This window comes from Lissotriton helveticus, chromosome 6 (genome assembly GCF_964261635.1).
Source record: "Lissotriton helveticus chromosome 6, aLisHel1.1, whole genome shotgun sequence".
Lineage (NCBI taxonomy): Eukaryota > Metazoa > Chordata > Amphibia > Caudata > Salamandridae > Lissotriton > Lissotriton helveticus.
The window spans coordinates 1935723579-1935742662 of record NC_136067.1 but is presented as its reverse complement, the minus strand read 5'-3'; the positions used below and the strand labels follow the sequence as shown (position 1 = coordinate 1935742662).

At 43.2% G+C, this 19084-nt stretch overlaps 1 protein-coding gene across 2 annotated transcripts in view; it reads right to left on the bottom strand.

Moving 5' to 3' along the window:
- The window catches only part of EFR3B (EFR3 homolog B), a 614353-nt gene that overhangs the window by 549374 nt on the left and 45895 nt on the right, over positions 1-19084 (bottom strand). For both annotated transcript variants that reach the window (XM_078649934.1, XM_078649935.1), the window contains exon 2: positions 11805-11881. In XM_078649934.1, coding sequence (XP_078506060.1) covers positions 11805-11881 — 77 coding nt within the window. The remainder of the gene's footprint in view (positions 1-11804; positions 11882-19084) is intronic.

Below are 19084 nucleotides of genomic sequence, written 5' to 3'. Positions count from 1 at the left end.
CCCCCTTGGGGGTCACTGCTCTTTCTTTTGGAGGAAGTCGGGGATATATATATATATATATATATATATATATATATATATATATATATATATATATATATATATATATATATATATATATATATATATATACATACATATATATATTGTTTACTGTACAATTTAGCATTTTTGCACAGCCATTTACCTCTTTTGTGTACTGCGGTTTTCATGTTTTTAATACATATTTATTATATGTTTCATTAATTCTATAGGTAGTACTTAGAACATTAGGAGGAGAGAAGATTTAAGCTTTGTCTTATACGGCAATATATATACACATGTGCTTGAACTTTTTTATCTGAGGTTTTTATAACTATTAAGTATTTTATATGAATAATATATTATCGTTATAAATTACCATTGCATTTATGCAGGACATTTTTTTTCTTGAGATGGCAAAAATGTTTGAAAAACAGAGTTGCTGGTGCTTTGTAACAAAAAATACTAGTGTTTTGTCTATGTCTATTGGTCAAGTGGTTTGAGCACAACAACACAGGGTTTGCATTTAAATATGGCGAGTAATGTTTCTAATTTGACTTGTGATCAAGGGTACATGGTACCCGAAACGTGTCAAGTTCGAGGTTTGAGCGAAAAATAAAACAACTTGCCTCTCAACGTTGGGTCCGTGTCTCTGTTCGCCAGACAGCTTGGAAGTTCAGAGACTTTGGTGTTATATATGAAAGCTCCAAAATTTTCTCTCCCTTCTGAGAAACACAGACAGCACTCACGGGAACAGTGACAACAAAGTGGGTTTATTTACGCCTTAGACAGACGCGTTTCGGGAAAAACGCCCTTCTTCTGTGTCAAACATTTGCGCATTGCGCACCAACATTTTTAAAGGTAAACCCACTTTGTTGCCACTGTTACCGTGAGTGCTGTCTGTGTTTCTCAGAAGGGAGAGAAAACTTTGGAGCTTTCATTGATATTACGGACACGCCGCCGTGTATACAGCATCCGTTCTCTGCAGTGACTCGTTCTTTGGCGTACTTTGGAGCGTTGATATAGATATATATATATATATATATATATATATCACAGCTACACTTGCACCTGCCAGACGCACTCCCAGGCTGGTGCCTGCTCGTCGGGGGTGCACCCGACCATAATATCCGCTTCACGGTCCCTCCCCACAATCTTGGGAATTAGGTAGCAGCACTCCGGGGTACAGTTTCAGGTTTTATTGATCAAAACGCGCTTTCGGCACTCGGCCTTCGTCAGTGTTCAGAGTGACAGTGCCGCGCAAGGTTTACAAGTACTTAGCATGCAACACGTGATGTTAACCTAGACACAGAGATAGGACCAAAATAATCCTCATGGTCGCCATCTTTGAATGGGTAAAGTAAAATCAATGTAGATTACCGCTCTATATTGCCAGCAGTACACAGCTACATATGTGTGAATAAATTAAATTAAAGCATATAAAGAGTCAGAAAATTCATCCCTCAGTATCTGCTTATAACATAATGCCCACAGATGGGCTTGCATATGTACAATGTTCACAACTTCCCCATTCTCATTCGATGGAATTACGCCCTGAATGGGCTATACGAAGTTCTAAATGTAGATACAGTAACGTGTTGATAAGTACATCTCCAAGGCAATGCATTATTAACATATATAAACATATATGAGCAGATTAGAGCAGTTTCAGGCCAACCAAACAATATTTACAACTATACAGATCAGTCCACTTCCTACTTATTTCAGATCAAATGGACTGCCAAGTCTTCATGTATATTCAAACCTGTTGGTATCTTGCTTTGTAGATCGATAATGTAGCGCGACTCTAGTCGTCTTAGTTTGCGTAACCTATCACCTCCTCTTATATGGGCAGGGACGGAATCCAGACAAAAATACTTCAACAGATCCCTGTTGCGTTTATGCTCTTGATCGAAATGTCTGGCCACGGGGTAGTTCACATCTGCATTTTGTATGGCCCTTTGATGCTCAAGTATCCTCAATTTGACAGGATTCGTTGTACTGCCAACATACCTTCTGCCACAAGGACATGTTAGACAGTACACGACATAGGGCGTTGTGCAGGTGAGGAATTTACCTATTTTTTTGGGTTGTTTGACCCCGGGTACAGAGTACTGTGTCACGCGTCTACTTCCTTTACAGGCCTTACATTTCCCGCATGGGAAAAACCCTTTTAAAGGTTCTGACTTGGGTTTGGATGCTGTGCCTTCATGATGACTATGCACCAGATAGTCCTTAAGTGCTCGTGCCTTTCTAAAAGTTACTAGAGGGTAACATGGTAGGTCTTGCTTGATTGTGTTGTCAGTGAGCAAGATACTCCAATGCCTCCGCATGATGCGTTTTAATTCAGAGGCATTGCGTGAAAAGGTGGTAATCATTCTAAACGTACCCCCACCCGTCTTTGTACTCTCTATGTTCTCAGGTTTTTCTTTTTTTAATAGATCACCACGATCCAGTTCACATACTTTTTTCATTGCCTGTGTTAGAACGCCCTCTTTGTAACCTCTAGTCCTAAATCTCTGGATGCTACTCTTGGCTGCACTGTTGAAATCCTGTTCCTTAGTGTTGTTCCTCCGTATCCTTAATAGTTCCCCATAGGGTATACTATTCACTAAGCTTTTCGGGTGACTACTGGTCGCGTATAGAGTCGAATTCCCAGCAGTCTCCTTACGGTAAAGCCTTGTGTGTAGTCTGCCTTCCTCTACAAAAACTGTTAGGTCCAAATAATTGACCTCAGTTTGGCTGCAGGTACCGGAAAACTTCAAGTTGTTACTGTTGGTATTAAGCACCGCAATATACTCTTTCGCTACCTCAACCGACCCCCCTATGATGATAAAGAGGTCGTCAATGTAGCGGTGCCAACACTTGACAAGTTCATTCCACTTCTTATTGGCTGGAGACCAGGCCACCTGCTCCTCCCACCACCCCACAAATAAATTTGCGAAGCTGGGGGCGGAGCAGGTACCCATCGCCACGCCAGTAAGCTGTTTGTACAATTCCTGGCCGAAGAGAAAAATGTTATTGTTAAGGCAGAAACCTAGGAAATCAAGTAACATTTTGTTATGTTCCATGAATTTAACCGGTCGTGTTTCAAGGAACCAGGCAATAGCCAGCAGCCCCTCCTCATGACCTATGCACGTATATAGACTGGTGATGTCTATCACCATCATAGTGTCTCCATCATTCCAGCATACATCCTCAATTAAGTTCAAAAAGTGCTTGGTGTCCTTTAGGTACGATTTTAACCTCATAACATGGGGTGAAAGGAAAGAGTCAACATAAATGGATAAGTGTTCTGTCAGGCTGCCCTGGGAGGCCACAATTGGTCTGCCAGGGGGATTCAATAGGTCCTTGTGAATCTTGGGTAAATAATAAAATGACGGGGTAACAGGATTAGGGCATCTCAAGAATAGATTCTCATCACTATTTAGCATGTTCTTATTGTACCACCTTAGGATCATATCGTGGTAATCCGAAATGCTGGTGTTGTATACCGACATACTTACTTTCATATAAGTACTCTGATCGTTTAGTTGGCGTAAAGCCTCCTGTTCATATTGCGCTTTGGTAAGTAAAACAATATTCCCCCCCTTGTCCGAGGGCTTACACACCAAAGACGAGTCCTCACACAACTTCTTGAGTGCCAAATGTTGTTTATTCGTAAAGTTTTGTTGATCCTGTTTAAATTTAGTATTGCCTCTTAACTTCCGTAGGTCCTGCAGTACAGCCTCCGAGAAGGTATCTATGGCATCTGTCCCCATCACAGGCATGAAGGTTGAGGTTGGTTTGAAATCAGTCGCGTCTCCCTTTTGTTGTACTCCCATGTCCGTGATTAACTGAGTATTACTCAGAATAGTGGTCCCATCATTATCAAATTGTTCCATCCGTAATTCTTCCAAGGTCCTGATACCTGCCAGATCTCTACAGGAGAGTACACTCCCTTCCGTTTCGTCAGATGCAGCTGACTTCATTCGTTGCGGTTTGTTTTTAAAATACTTGTGAAGCTTTAGTTTGCGGATAAACTTAAATAAGTCTATCCGTGTTTGGGTAAATTCAAGATCTTTTTGTGGGCAAAATGTAAGTCCCAATTTCAAAATGTTTTCTTCTTCATTCGTTAGTATTTTAGGTGTCAAATTCACAATCGTTAGATTGTCTCCATCCTCTTGTTCTATTTTTTGTAGAAATTCTTCCTGCTCCTTGTTAGAGGGGGCGAGCCCACGATGTTTGCGGCTCCAGCCCCCCCTCCTCGTTTTCCTCTTGAACCTCTTTTTGTCTCCGGGGGTTTGCCCCTTACCCCTTGAAGTTGTTGCTTTCTCATCACATGATATTCTTTGTGAAAACCCGAGGGCTCAGGAGCATTGGATTGACCAGCCTGGCCATCTTCGCTTGATGTCTCGTCCCCTGTTACTGACGATTCGGAGGTCTCTGGTATATTTTCACTTACTGTTGGTTGTGTCTTTTTTAGATCTTTCCTCAATTTGTCGTATTTTTTGGAAAAGGTCAGCACTCTTCCGCTGTTATAATCCTTTTCATCCCTTTCAAATTTCTCTTCCTTTCGCTGTTTTATTTTGCCTTCATATTTTATCAATCGTTTTTTCATTGCTGCCCGTTTTTCCTCCAATCTCTCTTGATCTTCCTCTTTTGCTAGATCTTGCTCAATGTCTTTAATCTGGTTTAGGGCTTTGTCCCTATCGCTCCATGCGAAGCGCACCAATATTATGAGGCTACCTTTGCACGATTGGGCAGTGTGTTCAGCCCATGCATCAAGTAACAAAGGATCCGGATTCTCGTATGCTGGGATCGTGTAGATTCTAAGACCCCTAGGCACACGGTCAACGTCTATGTAGTTTTGAAGGGAAGTAGCTTCCCACCACTTTCTACATTCTCTTTCATAGAGACGTTCCAAAAGTGTCAGTTTTGCATTTAAATCCGTAGTGCTTTTGTTTTCTGGTGCCTCAGCCTGTTTAGATCCAGCATTTTTGTTTCTGTTTTTAAACATCCCTTGTTCAGCCTTGCGTCGCTCCGTTTCACTGAACATTTTTCTCCTTCTTCTGGTCACAGCCGTGACCATCAATTGCAACCTGTGTCCCCCTTATGCCAGCAATAATTCGACTCGATATTAGGTTAAAGGAAGTCGTCTCCTTACCCGGTCTTGCTCAGACGCGCTCCAGTGAAACCAGTCTTGCTGTGAGCGCCGGCGCCTTTGGAGACTTCGTTTCTTAAATCCACGCTTGTAGTCGAAATCGCGGTGCGTCTGGAATTAAATATCACAGCTACACTTGCACCTGCCAGACGCACTCCCAGGCTGGTGCCTGCTCGTCGGGGGTGCACCCGACCATAATATCCGCTTCACGGTCCCTCCCCACAATCTTGGGAATTAGGTAGCAGCACTCCGGGGTACAGTTTCAGGTTTTATTGATCAAAACGCGCTTTCGGCACTCGGCCTTCGTCAGTGTTCAGAGTGACAGTGCCGCGCAAGGTTTACAAGTACTTAGCATGCAACACGTGATGTTAACCTAGACACAGAGATAGGACCAAAATAATCCTCATGGTCGCCATCTTTGAATGGGTAAAGTAAAATCAATGTAGATTACCGCTCTATATTGCCAGCAGTACACAGCTACATATGTGTGAATAAATTAAATTAAAGCATATAAAGAGTCAGAAAATTCATCCCTCAGTATCTGCTTATAACAGGATCAACAAAACTTTACGAATAAACAACATTTGGCACTCAAGAAGTTGTGTGAGGACTCGTCTTTGGTGTGTAAGCCCTCGGACAAGGGGGGGAATATTGTTTTACTTACCAAAGCGCAATATGAACAGGAGGCTTTACGCCAACTAAACGATCAGAGTACTTATATGAAAGTAAGTATGTCGGTATACAACACCAGCATTTCGGATTACCACGATATGATCCTAAGGTGGTACAATAAGAACATGCTAAATAGTGATGAGAATCTATTCTTGAGATGCCCTAATCCTGTTACCCCGTCATTTTATTATTTACCCAAGATTCACAAGGACCTATTGAATCCCCCTGGCAGACCAATTGTGGCCTCCCAGGGCAGCCTGACAGAACACTTATCCATTTATGTTGACTCTTTCCTTTCACCCCATGTTATGAGGTTAAAATCGTACCTAAAGGACACCAAGCACTTTTTGAACTTAATTGAGGATGTATGCTGGAATGATGGAGACACTATGATGGTGATAGACATCACCAGTCTATATACGTGCATAGGTCATGAGGAGGGGCTGCTGGCTATTGCCTGGTTCCTTGAAACACGACCGGTTAAATTCATGGAACATAACAAAATGTTACTTGATTTCCTAGGTTTCTGCCTTAACAATAACATTTTTCTCTTCGGCCAGGAATTGTACAAACAGCTTACTGGCGTGGCGATGGGTACCTGCTCCGCCCCCAGCTTCGCAAATTTATTTGTGGGGTGGTGGGAGGAGCAGGTGGCCTGGTCTCCAGCCAATAAGAAGTGGAATGAACTTGTCAAGTGTTGGCACCGCTACATTGACGACCTCTTTATCATCATAGGGGGGTCGGTTGAGGTAGCGAAAGAGTATATTGCGGTGCTTAATACCAACAGTAACAACTTGAAGTTTTCCGGTACCTGCAGCCAAACTGAGGTCAATTATTTGGACCTAACAGTTTTTGTAGAGGAAGGCAGACTACACACAAGGCTTTACCGTAAGGAGACTGCTGGGAATTCGACTCTATACGCGACCAGTAGTCACCCGAAAAGCTTAGTGAATAGTATACCCTATGGGGAACTATTAAGGATACGGAGGAACAACACTAAGGAACAGGATTTCAACAGTGCAGCCAAGAGTAGCATCCAGAGATTTAGGACTAGAGGTTACAAAGAGGGCGTTCTAACACAGGCAATGAAAAAAGTATGTGAACTGGATCGTGGTGATCTATTAAAAAAAGAAAAACCTGAGAACATAGAGAGTACAAAGACGGGTGGGGGTACGTTTAGAATGATTACCACCTTTTCACGCAATGCCTCTGAATTAAAACGCATCATGCGGAGGCATTGGAGTATCTTGCTCACTGACAACACAATCAAGCAAGACCTACCATGTTACCCTCTAGTAACTTTTAGAAAGGCACGAGCACTTAAGGACTATCTGGTGCATAGTCATCATGAAGGCACAGCATCCAAACCCAAGTCAGAACCTTTAAAAGGGTTTTTCCCATGCGGGAAATGTAAGGCCTGTAAAGGAAGTAGACGCGTGACACAGTACTCTGTACCCGGGGTCAAACAACCCAAAAAAATAGGTAAATTCCTCACCTGCACAACGCCCTATGTCGTGTACTGTCTAACATGTCCTTGTGGCAGAAGGTATGTTGGCAGTACAACGAATCCTGTCAAATTGAGGATACTTGAGCATCAAAGGGCCATACAAAATGCAGATGTGAACTACCCCGTGGCCAGACATTTCGATCAAGAGCATAAACGCAACAGGGATCTGTTGAAGTATTTTTGTCTGGATTCCGTCCCTGCCCATATAAGAGGAGGTGATAGGTTACGCAAACTAAGACGACTAGAGTCGCGCTACATTATCGATCTACAAAGCAAGATACCAACAGGTTTGAATATACATGAAGACTTGGCAGTCCATTTGATCTGAAATAAGTAGGAAGTGGACTGATCTGTATAGTTGTAAATATTGTTTGGTTGGCCTGAAACTGCTCTAATCTGCTCATATATGTTTATATATGTTAATAATGCATTGCCTTGGAGATGTACTTATCAACACGTTACTGTATCTACATTTAGAACTTCGTATAGCCCATTCAGGGCGTAATTCCATCGAATGAGAATGGGGAAGTTGTGAACATTGTACATATGCAAGCCCATCTGTGGGCATTATGTTATAAGCAGATACTGAGGGATGAATTTTCTGACTCTTTATATGCTTTAATTTAATTTATTCACACATATGTAGCTGTGTACTGCTGGCAATATAGAGCGGTAATCTACATTGATTTTACTTTACCCATTCAAAGATGGCGACCATGAGGATTATTTTGGTCCTATCTCTGTGTCTAGGTTAACATCACGTGTTGCATGCTAAGTACTTGTAAACCTTGCGCGGCACTGTCACTCTGAACACTGACGAAGGCCGAGTGCCGAAAGCGCGTTTTGATCAATAAAACCTGAAACTGTACCCCGGAGTGCTGCTACCTAATTCCCAAGATTGTGGGGAGGGACCGTGAAGCGGATATATATATATATATATATATATATATATATATATATATATATATATTGTGGTCAATTGGCACGCATAGGCAAAGGGGGCTTCGTTTTAAAGGACAAGGAATGAGATGAGGCACAAGAAGGAAACAAAGACAAAATATTAAAATGAGGAAAAGGAAGTGGGACTTCACGATCAGGGAATAAGGGACAATAAATGTCATGTCTCCTGGGAACACGGTCTCTACCACTACTCATAGTGCTGCTATTCCTTTCAAGATGCTAGCCATCATTGCCATTGGACCACCACAATACACATAGCTACGCCCACTAGGCCCTTGCGACTCCCTGGCAATTTAGTAAAAGCCCATCTCAATACAGCAAGTGAGTGAACCCATGAAACAACTCAAATCCACAAAAATGCCCTCCTGACGGAGTTTCAAATTTTGTGTTGGTATAGGTAATAGAACCATTTACGCCATGGCTCAAGAAGAATATGAATGTCTTATTGCAAAAGTGGCTGGTACTGATCTGCCTTACAAGGCACTTGCAAATAGATAATAAAATAAATTGATCTTATACAACCTAGCCGCTACCACCCTAATGCAAAAGACCCTTTAGTATGCAAACTCTCTTTCTTCTGATACTCTGTCACATATCTTCACTCACCTTTACCAAATAACTACTGCTGTCCTCCTCATGACAAAGAAAACAAAATCAGCCAAAAAGCGACATCAGAAACGGTTCTTCAAGCAGGTCACACCTCCCCACTAGCAAGACAAAATGTCATGGATGCTGTTGGGTGCCTCAATGGCCTACCAATGCAAGGGGTTCACTTCGGACAGGTATATTCATATTCATGTAACAAATGCACACTACGTTTTGGAGGTACAAGTTACATCAGCAAATAATGACGATACACAAGACAGTGATCCACGTACGTTTCTGCTATATCTTCGGCCATTAGAACAGTCTGTTGGTAGATCTTCTGTCCAGAGCAACTATCACGGAGAGTTCAACTAAGAAGTGGAACTCATGATAAACTAATTTGGAAATCACTTCTAATGTGAAAATGTCATAAGCGGATGAGTGGAGAAAGTATGTGTGGGCAAACTACCAGTGGCACGTGGCACACAGAAATTAGGTTACTTCAAGGTGGGGAGAGGTGTGGCGCTGCGGCCAGGGCGACTGACGCTGGAATCTGGGGATCACGGTTCGATCCCCGGCTCCGGCGGCAGATTAGCCCAGCACCATGTGACTCTGGGCAATAGCTCGCTTAATCTTCCCGACGGCCCAAAGCGCCTAGAGACACTTACGGGTGATTGTGCGCTTTACAAATGTGGACTTTTTAGTGCATGCTGAAATAGGAGTCTCAGGATTGGGTGGCTGACCAAAGGGGACTGGCCAAGTGATGCAAGCACCAGTTTAATGGGCATGAGAAAGGCTTGCACTTCTTATTACTATTTGCACCCACTCTGCGCATGTGTTGGGAAAAACATGTTTTGCTGCTCATTAAGCTGTACATGTTCTGGAAGTACACCTAGCACCATCCTTTAGGTCTATCCCTCGATCCCTCGATCAATGAGCTCTCATTCATGCACACTAGACTGCACTCCCTGTCTCTCGGTCCTCCCTCATCCCCCCCAAACGCCGCACCAAACCCTCAACCCCCCTCCCGGTGGTAACTTGAGTTCCCTTAACCTTCTTGGTAACAGCCTCCATTTTGTATTTTCAATGAGGAAACGGTGGCCACCAACTAACACACAACACAAGTACAGCCAAGAGGGCTGCAGAGCAAGGCTCTCAACACCAAGACCAGATGCAGAATAGGAGGCAGATAACCCCTCCATGTTCTACCTGTGCGTGCAAACATCCTACCAGGACGGATGAGGACGATGTAGGTAGACATACCTGGGGCTGAACAACGAGAAGTTGGCACGAAGCCCTAGCCTCATTTGATACCCAAGAGGCAGGCCAAAAAGAGACTATAAGTCTTAGGCTAAATAAAGCCGACGATTCTTTCGAAAAGAACCAATTTTGTTGAAGACGCATAAGTAACTGACTTAAGAGTTCACAATAAATATCAACAGTAAGAGACCCTTTGAACTAGGTATAAGGTCCTGAGGAAGCCCAGACCCTTATGGGCACTAGAGGCTGAAACATGCTGACTCATGTGATATTGCGGATAGTTAACACGTCCAAAAAACATCACCACTTCACTTTTTAACCTTACCCCTGTATAATTCACCCATATTAAAGTTACTTTAATAGATGCAGGATGTAATTTTTACACATCGCCATATGGATACCACCAGTACTTTCCCTCAGAAGGAGGCGGTACTCACCTAGGGAAGCGAGTACCTAAGTGCAAATCCCAATGAGGACGCTGCCCAATGACCCAACATAGTGGTGATCACTTACACCACCATTGGCAGAGATTGGTTTAGGGTTTCGGGACAAAACTGAAGATAACTAGACGCCCAAAAAAATCAATAGCGCTCACTCTCTTGATTATGGACGTTACTAGTGTGGAAGCAGAGTGAACCTATTTCTTGTCTCAAGTGGTGCAAGTACCAGTTTCATTTGATAGGCTTGCACTTCTTATTACCATGTTGCGCCCATTCTGCGTGTGTTGGGAAATTAAGCTGTACTTGTTCTGAAAGTATACTTAGCACCATCCTTTAGGTCTATCCCTCATGCCAAGAGCTCGCATTCATGTACACTAGACTGCACTCCCTGTCCCTCAGTCCTCCTTCACCCACGCACGCCACCCAACCCCCGCACACCCCCCCCTCTCCGGGTGGTAACTTGAGCTCCCTTAACCTTCTTGGTAACAGCCTCCATTTTGTATTTTCAGTGAGGAAAAGGTGGCCACCAACTAACACACAACGCAAGTACAGCAAATAGGGCTGCAGAGCAAGGCTCTCTCTTTCTATGTTTGTAAATTGTACAGTCAGTTGTCTCGAGAAATGTAGAGATGTAAGTTTAATGTAATTATGGTTTATATGTCTTGAGTATTTACTTTTCCTTGTACATATTTTATACACCATTCAAAGTAACAGGCTAGTTTTCTAGCAAGTCTTGCACAGGGACAACATGTCTTGGTGAAAACAAAAAATACCTTTGATGTGTATTCAATTGCAACCCAGGGATAAATAAAAAATGCACCTGGTGAAAATAAGATTGGTATCAATGGTGTCAGAGATATTATGATTTGACTACAGTTTTGAATACGAGCAAGGCTCTCTCAACACCAAGACCAGATGCAGAAAAGGAGGGAGGTAGATAACTCCTCCATGTCCTACTGGAGCTTGCAAACAACTTTTCAACATGCAAAAGCCAAAACAATTGGCAGTGCCAATGCTCATTTACCAAGCAGGTGTAAGGCTTCTTCCAACTGCCTTTCTTTTTACTACCTTAATTGTTTTAATGTAATCTACCTCTTCCCGCCTCCCAATATCAAAGGAATGAAAAACCAGTTACAGTGGTCGTTATATTTTTGACTTTCTCCAATTATGACAAAAGGTATAACTGTGTAAATACTCCAAGGCAGAGAAAACATACCTCAGAATCTTCTGGAAATATATTGTCAACCAGCCTCTTATAGCGTGGACGTAAAGCTCCGCAACAACCGCAGACACCTAAGATGGAGACAAAAAGATATACTCAGAAAAACAGGGAGGTGGTAAACAGTAAAGAAAGAGTTTATTGACCTCATAATCCACATTTAACCAACAGAAGTTGCATTAGATGTAAAGTCGACCAATGAAAATCATACTGAGTAAGAGGAGTGATGTCAACAGGTGCTATTAAAATAGACTGTTGGCACAGGCCATTCAGTTACCTACTTTCGATTCCTCTATTAAGAGCCAAATTGCCAGAATGCTTCTTTAACAAGCATTGGAACAGCCAAACGGCCTGGTTTTAATGTGGTAACGCATGCAGCCAAAGCGCAAATCCAGCAGACAGAGAGGGCTATAGTTTAATGCAAGCTCTCAAGTGGAGTCAGGAGAATATACCCAAACAACGACTTGCATTAGGTATGAGATGAACTCACTAGTAGGCGGAGCCAAGATGTGATTGACAAAGTCTCAAGGCAAGCTGCTGGGCGAAGAGAGCCAATGGTTGAAAGGGTTGGATTGAAATCCCACTCTAAGTATATTATAAGCAATAGATCTGTTTGACATCGCACTTTCGAAAACTAAACCTAACAAGTACTCTATGGGGAACTATACACTCTTTGCCTCTGGCCAGATTTCCACTAGAACAATACCTACCCTTTTCACTTCACTCTGGTAGAAAATTTACGACAGCGGCCACTGTACATATATGGGTTATGGGATTGATTTACTACTTTGGTTAACAGCACAGATGGCGGCATCCACTCTTGTACATGAGGTTGCAATAGACAAGATGATCGCATGTCTCTGCTTCTCGATTGACAATGTATTCACAGGATGTACCATCAAGATAAATTGTAGAACATAATGGTCAATGGGAGTTTAAAAAAAGGTTTATAAAGTAAAATGGTGGGCATTCGCTTTCAGCAAAAACAAGCATTGGAAATGCAATAGGTCTCGCATTAGGAAAGTTTGAGCGATTGGTATTGTAAATGACACTTTTTTTTATTTATGTGTTGGTTTTGAAAATAGCAAAATTAATAGCTTTGTCAGTTACAATGTCAATAGTTTTAACTTTCGCAAATGTGACACCTATAGCATTTGTAATGCAATGTGTGTTGTATTTACGTGACTTAGATGTATTGATATTACAAATAACAATGGCTTTTACTTTTGTAAATAATTAATACTTAAATAAAAGTTATTGTAATTTATAATGGCAATCCCTTAAACGTTTGTAAATAACTTTTGTGAAGATTATGTTCAGTGTATTTTATTGTGACGAAAATCCAAGAACATTGCATTTGCACCTACACACACAGCCACACACACACACACACACACACATATAGACATGGTGGTGGTGGATGCGGTGGTGGATGTGGATGTGGTGGTGGTGGTGGTGGATGTGGTGGTGGTGGATGTGGTGTTGGTGGATGTGGTGTTGGTGGATACGGTGGTGGTGGATGCGGTGGTGGTGGATGCGGTGGTGGTGGTGGATGTGGTGGTGGATGTGGTGGTGGTGGATGTGGTGGAAGTGGTGGTGGATGTGTTGGATGTGTTGGATGTGGTGGTGGTGGGTGTGGTGGTGTATGTGGTGGATGTGGTGTTGGTGGATGCGGTGGTGGTGGTGGTGGTGGATGTGGTGGTGGTGGATGCGGTGGTGGTGGAAGTGGTGGTGGATGTGTTGGATGTGGTGGTGGATGTGGTGGTGGTGGATGTGGTGAAAGTGGTGGTGGATGTGGTGGTGGTGGTGGATGTGGTGGTGGATGCAGTGGTGGTGGTGGTGGATGTGGTGGTGGATGCAGTGGATGTGGCGGTGGATGTCATGGTGGATGTGGAGGTGATGCTGGATGTGGTGGTGGATGTGGTGGTGGATGTGGTGGTGGATGTGGTGGTGATGGTGGATGTGGTGGTGGATGCGGTGGTGGTGGTGAATGCAGTGGTGGTGGATGGGGAGGTGGTGGTGGTGGATGGGGTGGTGGATGTAGTGGTGGTGGGTGTGGTGGTGGTGGTGGATGCGGTGGTGGTGGTGAATGTGGTGTTGGTGGTGGATGCGGTGGTGGATGTAGTGGTGGTGGAAGTGGTGGTCGACGTGTTAGATGTGGTGGTGGATGTGGTGAAAGTGGTGGTGGATGTGGTGGTGGTGGTGGATGTGGTGGTGGTGGGGGATGTGGTGGATGTGGTGGTGGATGTGGCGGTGGATGTCATGGTGGATGTGGAGGTGATGGTGGATGTGGTGGTGGATTTGGTGGTGGTGGATGCAGTGGATGTGGTGGTGGTGGTGGTGGTGGATGCAGTGGTGGTGGTGGATGGGGTGTTGGTGGTGGATGCAGCGGTGGTGGTGGTGGATGGGGTGGTGGTGGTGGATGGGGTGGTGGATGTAGTGGTGGATGTGGTGGTGGTGGGTGTGGTGAAAGTGGTGGTGGATGTGGTGGTGGGTGTGGTGGTGTATGGGGTGGGTGTGGTGGTGTATGTGGTGGTGGTGGATGCGGTGGTGGATGTGGTGGTGGTGGTGGATGTGGTGTTGGTGGATGCGGTGGTGGTGGTGGTGTTACCTGGGTTGGATTGTTTATAAATGATGTGATTGCAGTTCATCTATTTGATCTCCTCGACGACCAGATGGTTGTAGGAAATGGTATATGTATTGGCCATGAAATAAAATACAGTTAAACCTAAAACAGCAATTTGTGGATTATAGATAGTCTCTGTGGGCCTAATGTATGAAAGGATTTTTCTCGTCTCTATGGGGAATATGTGTTAATGTATAGGGGCCTTTGAAGCTCTGTCACCTACATGCCCTTGCAATATGGTGATATCCAACCCAGACACTGCTCAGAGCAGCATCTGGATTGGCTGGTGCAGGCTAGCTCAGCGCTTTGAAAGGCACTGGGGTCCTGTGCCTGCTCTCCAACGCAGGTTGGAGAGTTTGAACTGCGCATGTCGGTTTGGCCGTATCAAGGTAGTTGGCCAAAATAACATGTGCATTTCAAAGTGAAGGCACCACTCGTCATTGTTTGCATTTAGCAACAATGACGCACTGGCCCTGCACTCTCCATTCGGTAGAAAGCTGGAAAAGGAAAGTGGTATTAAACCATTTTATTTTCCAGCTTTCTATGCAGCAGTGTGTGTGTGTGTGTGTGTGTGGGGGGGGGGGGGTGCTCGTATGGAGGCCCCGCCACTGACTGTCTGTAGTATTAACCTCCGTGTGAGGGTTCCAATGACAATTCATTCTAATTCTGTTAATCAGAATCCAGATGTGCAGCCTTTTACTTTAAAAAAAAAAAAAAAACATTTTTAGGAACCTAATTTTGATTTGGTTCATCATTTTTTTTGCCTCTGGTCCCTTTTGGTGTCCAGGAACTATCATGGCTGCTTCGGGGTGGGGGTTGTTGGACCTGTTGATTTCTCTAGTAAAGGAGAGATGCGCTGGCACAGCAGCTGCCCTAATATGTCGGAGAAACTGTGGAATTGGAGGGAAAATCTTTATTTGGATGAATGTTGGTGGTGCTCCAATGTCTCCGACATGTTGATGAGATTAAAACTTCCTTACTGAATAACGTGATGCACGCTCATGTGTCACTCGTTTGTTCCAAAGCACTGTGGTAGTTGTGCGAGGCACCACAAGGGCCAGAAGGAGTGAACTTGCTGCAAAGTATAAGGAAACTGTTGACTGTATTGTGTAAAATACGGTTTGCAGATTACATGACTATAAGTGCAGTTTTGACATAGAGCTTGTCAAATATTGCACATAAATACATATGTGTTTTTACATGCCACTCGGTCAATTGCAGTCTTTCAGGACAGAACTTTAACAAAACTGAGCTCAAATTGATTGTAAAATGGCAATTGAAAGGAGGATGCAGAAAAAGATGTTGGAAGCGCAAAAGCAAGGCTTTTAAACAAAGCAAATTGGATTGTTTTCGAGACTGAAATGTATGCTAGTAAAAGATTCAGTGATCCCGGCTCAGAGCGCTGGCTGAAATGTATGCTAGTAAAAGATTTAGTGATCCCGGCTCAGAGCGCTGGCTTCCAAATATGGGCGGAGTGGGGAGAGCGGCATGAGGGTGTGAAGCAGCAGGGGCCTGAGACGCGGCCGCCTTTGATGTGGTAATGCAGGCAAGCGGCTGGTGGCATTGTGCACGCGCTTTCACATGCACTTCAAGAAATCGCCTGGGAATCGCCTGATCTCGGTAAGCTCTGTTTAAGCTGCTATATATATCGAGCTCCCGCTCAATGCGCATGCGCATTGAGATAGGTCGTTCGACCTAAAAATTAAAAAAAGGAATGAGAAGTGATTATGATGGTACAAGAAAATGTCCCAGCAGCTAAATCAAGGGTATGTAATTAACTTAGCTGTCCCTTTAACAAAGAAATCGTAGAACGAGAGACAAGGTAGATAATAATGAACAAGCGCTTTCAATGTCAACAGATCTGGCTTATAATTAAAAGTGCATCATCAGTCACTGATGAGTTTCGGCACATGAACTTAGAGTATTGTTGTTTTAATGTTCCATCATAGTTACCCAGTTTAAAAACAACGTGTTGGCCCTTTTAGAATGATACACTACGGACAAGCTCATTCCAAGATGACCAACCAGTTTAGAAGGAGTGGACAGATGGAACGTAGAGCACTGCAGATGAAATCAGCGGCAAGTGAGCAACGAATTAGCATAGTCTGAGGAGCTGCAGGAAGCTCTAGAAAAAGAAACAAGCATTTGCAATGCAATAGGTCTCGCATTAGGAAAGTTTGAGCTATTGGTATAGTAAATGACAAATATTTTATTTATGGGTTGGTTTTGAAAATAGCGAAATGAATAGCTTTGTCATTTACAATGCCAATAGTTTTAACTTTCGCAAATGTGACACCTATAGCATTTGTAATGCAATATGTGTTGTATTCACGTGACTTAGATGTATTGATATTACAATTAACAATGTCTTTTTTTAAAATAATGAATACTTAAATAAAAGTTATTGTGATTTATAATGGCAATAGCTTAAACTTTTGTAAATAACTTTTGTGAAGATTATGTTCAGTGTATTTTATTGTGACGAAAATCCAAGAACAGAAGTGAAATATTAACATCTTTTTGTGACATTTGTAATAAAGCTTGAAACATTGAGAGAACATATTTGAACTAGTTGTTGTTGAATGGTTGCACAGATTGATGCTGTGGTGGCGCTGAGTGATGTTGTGGTGGCGACGAGTGATGATGTGGCCTTCAGTGATGCTGTGGTAGCGCATAGTGATGTTGTGGTGCCCCTGAGTGAATCTGTGGTGCCCCAGAGTGATTCTGTGGTGGTGCTGAGTGATGCTGTGGTGATGCGATAGATAGAGTTAGTGCGATAGATAGAGTGAGGGCGATAGATAGATAGAGGGAGGGCGATGGATAGATAGAGGGAGGGCGATGGATAGATAGAGGGAGGGCGATAGTTAGAGAGAGGGTGTAGGGTACTGCCCCTAGAGTACCCTATTCATGCTACAAGCAGCACACAGCATTGATGATACATGAGCTGTACTGCAAAAAGTGTACATTTGTGGTCCCTGAGGATCAGTTTTTGCCCCTTTGCTCTAATACAGCAAAAGTGAGAAAGAACGAGAAATAAATAGAGATAGAGAATTTGAGAGAAAAATTAGAAGAGGAGAGGAGAGAAAGAGACAGAGTGCAGAAAAACATGTAAGAGAGAAAGAAAGAAAAATAAGGCAGAGAAAGATAGGATATGAAAATAGAAGAAATAAATGAGGATAAATAGATAGAGAAAGGAGCAAAAGAAAGGCGGTGAAGGAAAAAGATACATGAGAAGAAAATGAAAGGAAGAAAAAAACAAAACAGTGAAATGAATGAATGAAAGGAGAAGAAGAAAAAAGAATGACAGAGAAAGGCATAAAGAGACAAATAAGGAAATCAGAATGGAGAAAGAGGAACGAAGGCAAGAGAAAAAGACAACAAGAAAAGGATGGAGAGTAAGGCAAGAAGAAAATGAGAGGTACAAAGGCAAAGAGAGAAGAAGTTAAAATAAAATGGGAAAAAAGGAGATACATGGAGAAACGTACAAGGAATAAATACAAAAAAGAGAAAAACTAAGAAGGGAGGAAAGATCAAGACAGGGAAAGATGATAAGGCTGAAAGAAAGGAGGGAAAGAAGAAGAGAAAAGGGGGGGAAAGAAGGGAATAGAGGCAGAAAGAAGTAGGACAAAAGAAAGAAAGTAGAGAAGGAAGAAACAGGGGATATGAAGGTAAAGTAAATGGAGTATGGAGAAAAAATGGGAACGAAAAAGAAAGAATGAAAGAACAAAGGAAAATAATATTTAGAAAGAAAGAAAAGAGAATTAGAGAGGAAGAACGATGCAGAGAAAAGGAGAAAAAATAAAGAGAATGAAAGAGGAAAAGAAAGAACCAGGGCTGGTGCACAGAGTTCCCTCTCAAAGTTTAAGCCAAATACACGTAACTGTCTGGCTCCATGCCCAGGACAGTATTAATTCATCTTTGAGGGCACTAGCGGAAAGTAGGGGCACCTTCCTTTAATGATAAACTCCCCTTCAATGAGGGGAGAATGCCTCTGCACAGACTTTCTTCTGGCCCTTTGGTGAGGTTAGAGGTTGGACTTGAACGAGCAGATGAGGCCATATCTACTGGTCTGAGGGAAATCAGACTGTCCTGGCTGTGGCCTCTGGGCTCCTGTGGGGACCGTGAAGAAGGAGGAGGCCCGGCTACTGTTTGATGGCACGTGCTCTAGTGTCAAGAATGTAGATGTGAACCCCACCAGCCCCCCAAGCATCTAGTGTGGACAGCACTGTGCTGGGGGTCACTCCACTAGGTGGAGAACCACACGTGCAGGGGACGAGCCTCTTGTTCAGCCTTCATTGTTCCTACTGAACCCATTCATACGAAATCACAATTATGCGAAATCTGATGTACACATTAAAACGAAATCATGTACACATACATCCGAAATCCGATGTACACAGTAGTACTAATGTGCAGACCAAATGAGTTTGGGAGATCTCTCTCCACTGTCTTTAAGGACAACGACATTCTTGACCTGGTTGTTGAGTCTGTGCACGTTACCCTGTGTGTAGCAAGATTGTCATGAGCTCAGAGCCACATTTTTCAGAAACCATGGTTACTTAGTGCTAGACTCCACTGTGAAATATCGCAACCCTTTAAAAGCACAATTTGTGAAAATAAAGCGTGGTACAAAATCGTGGTTGGGGCTGGG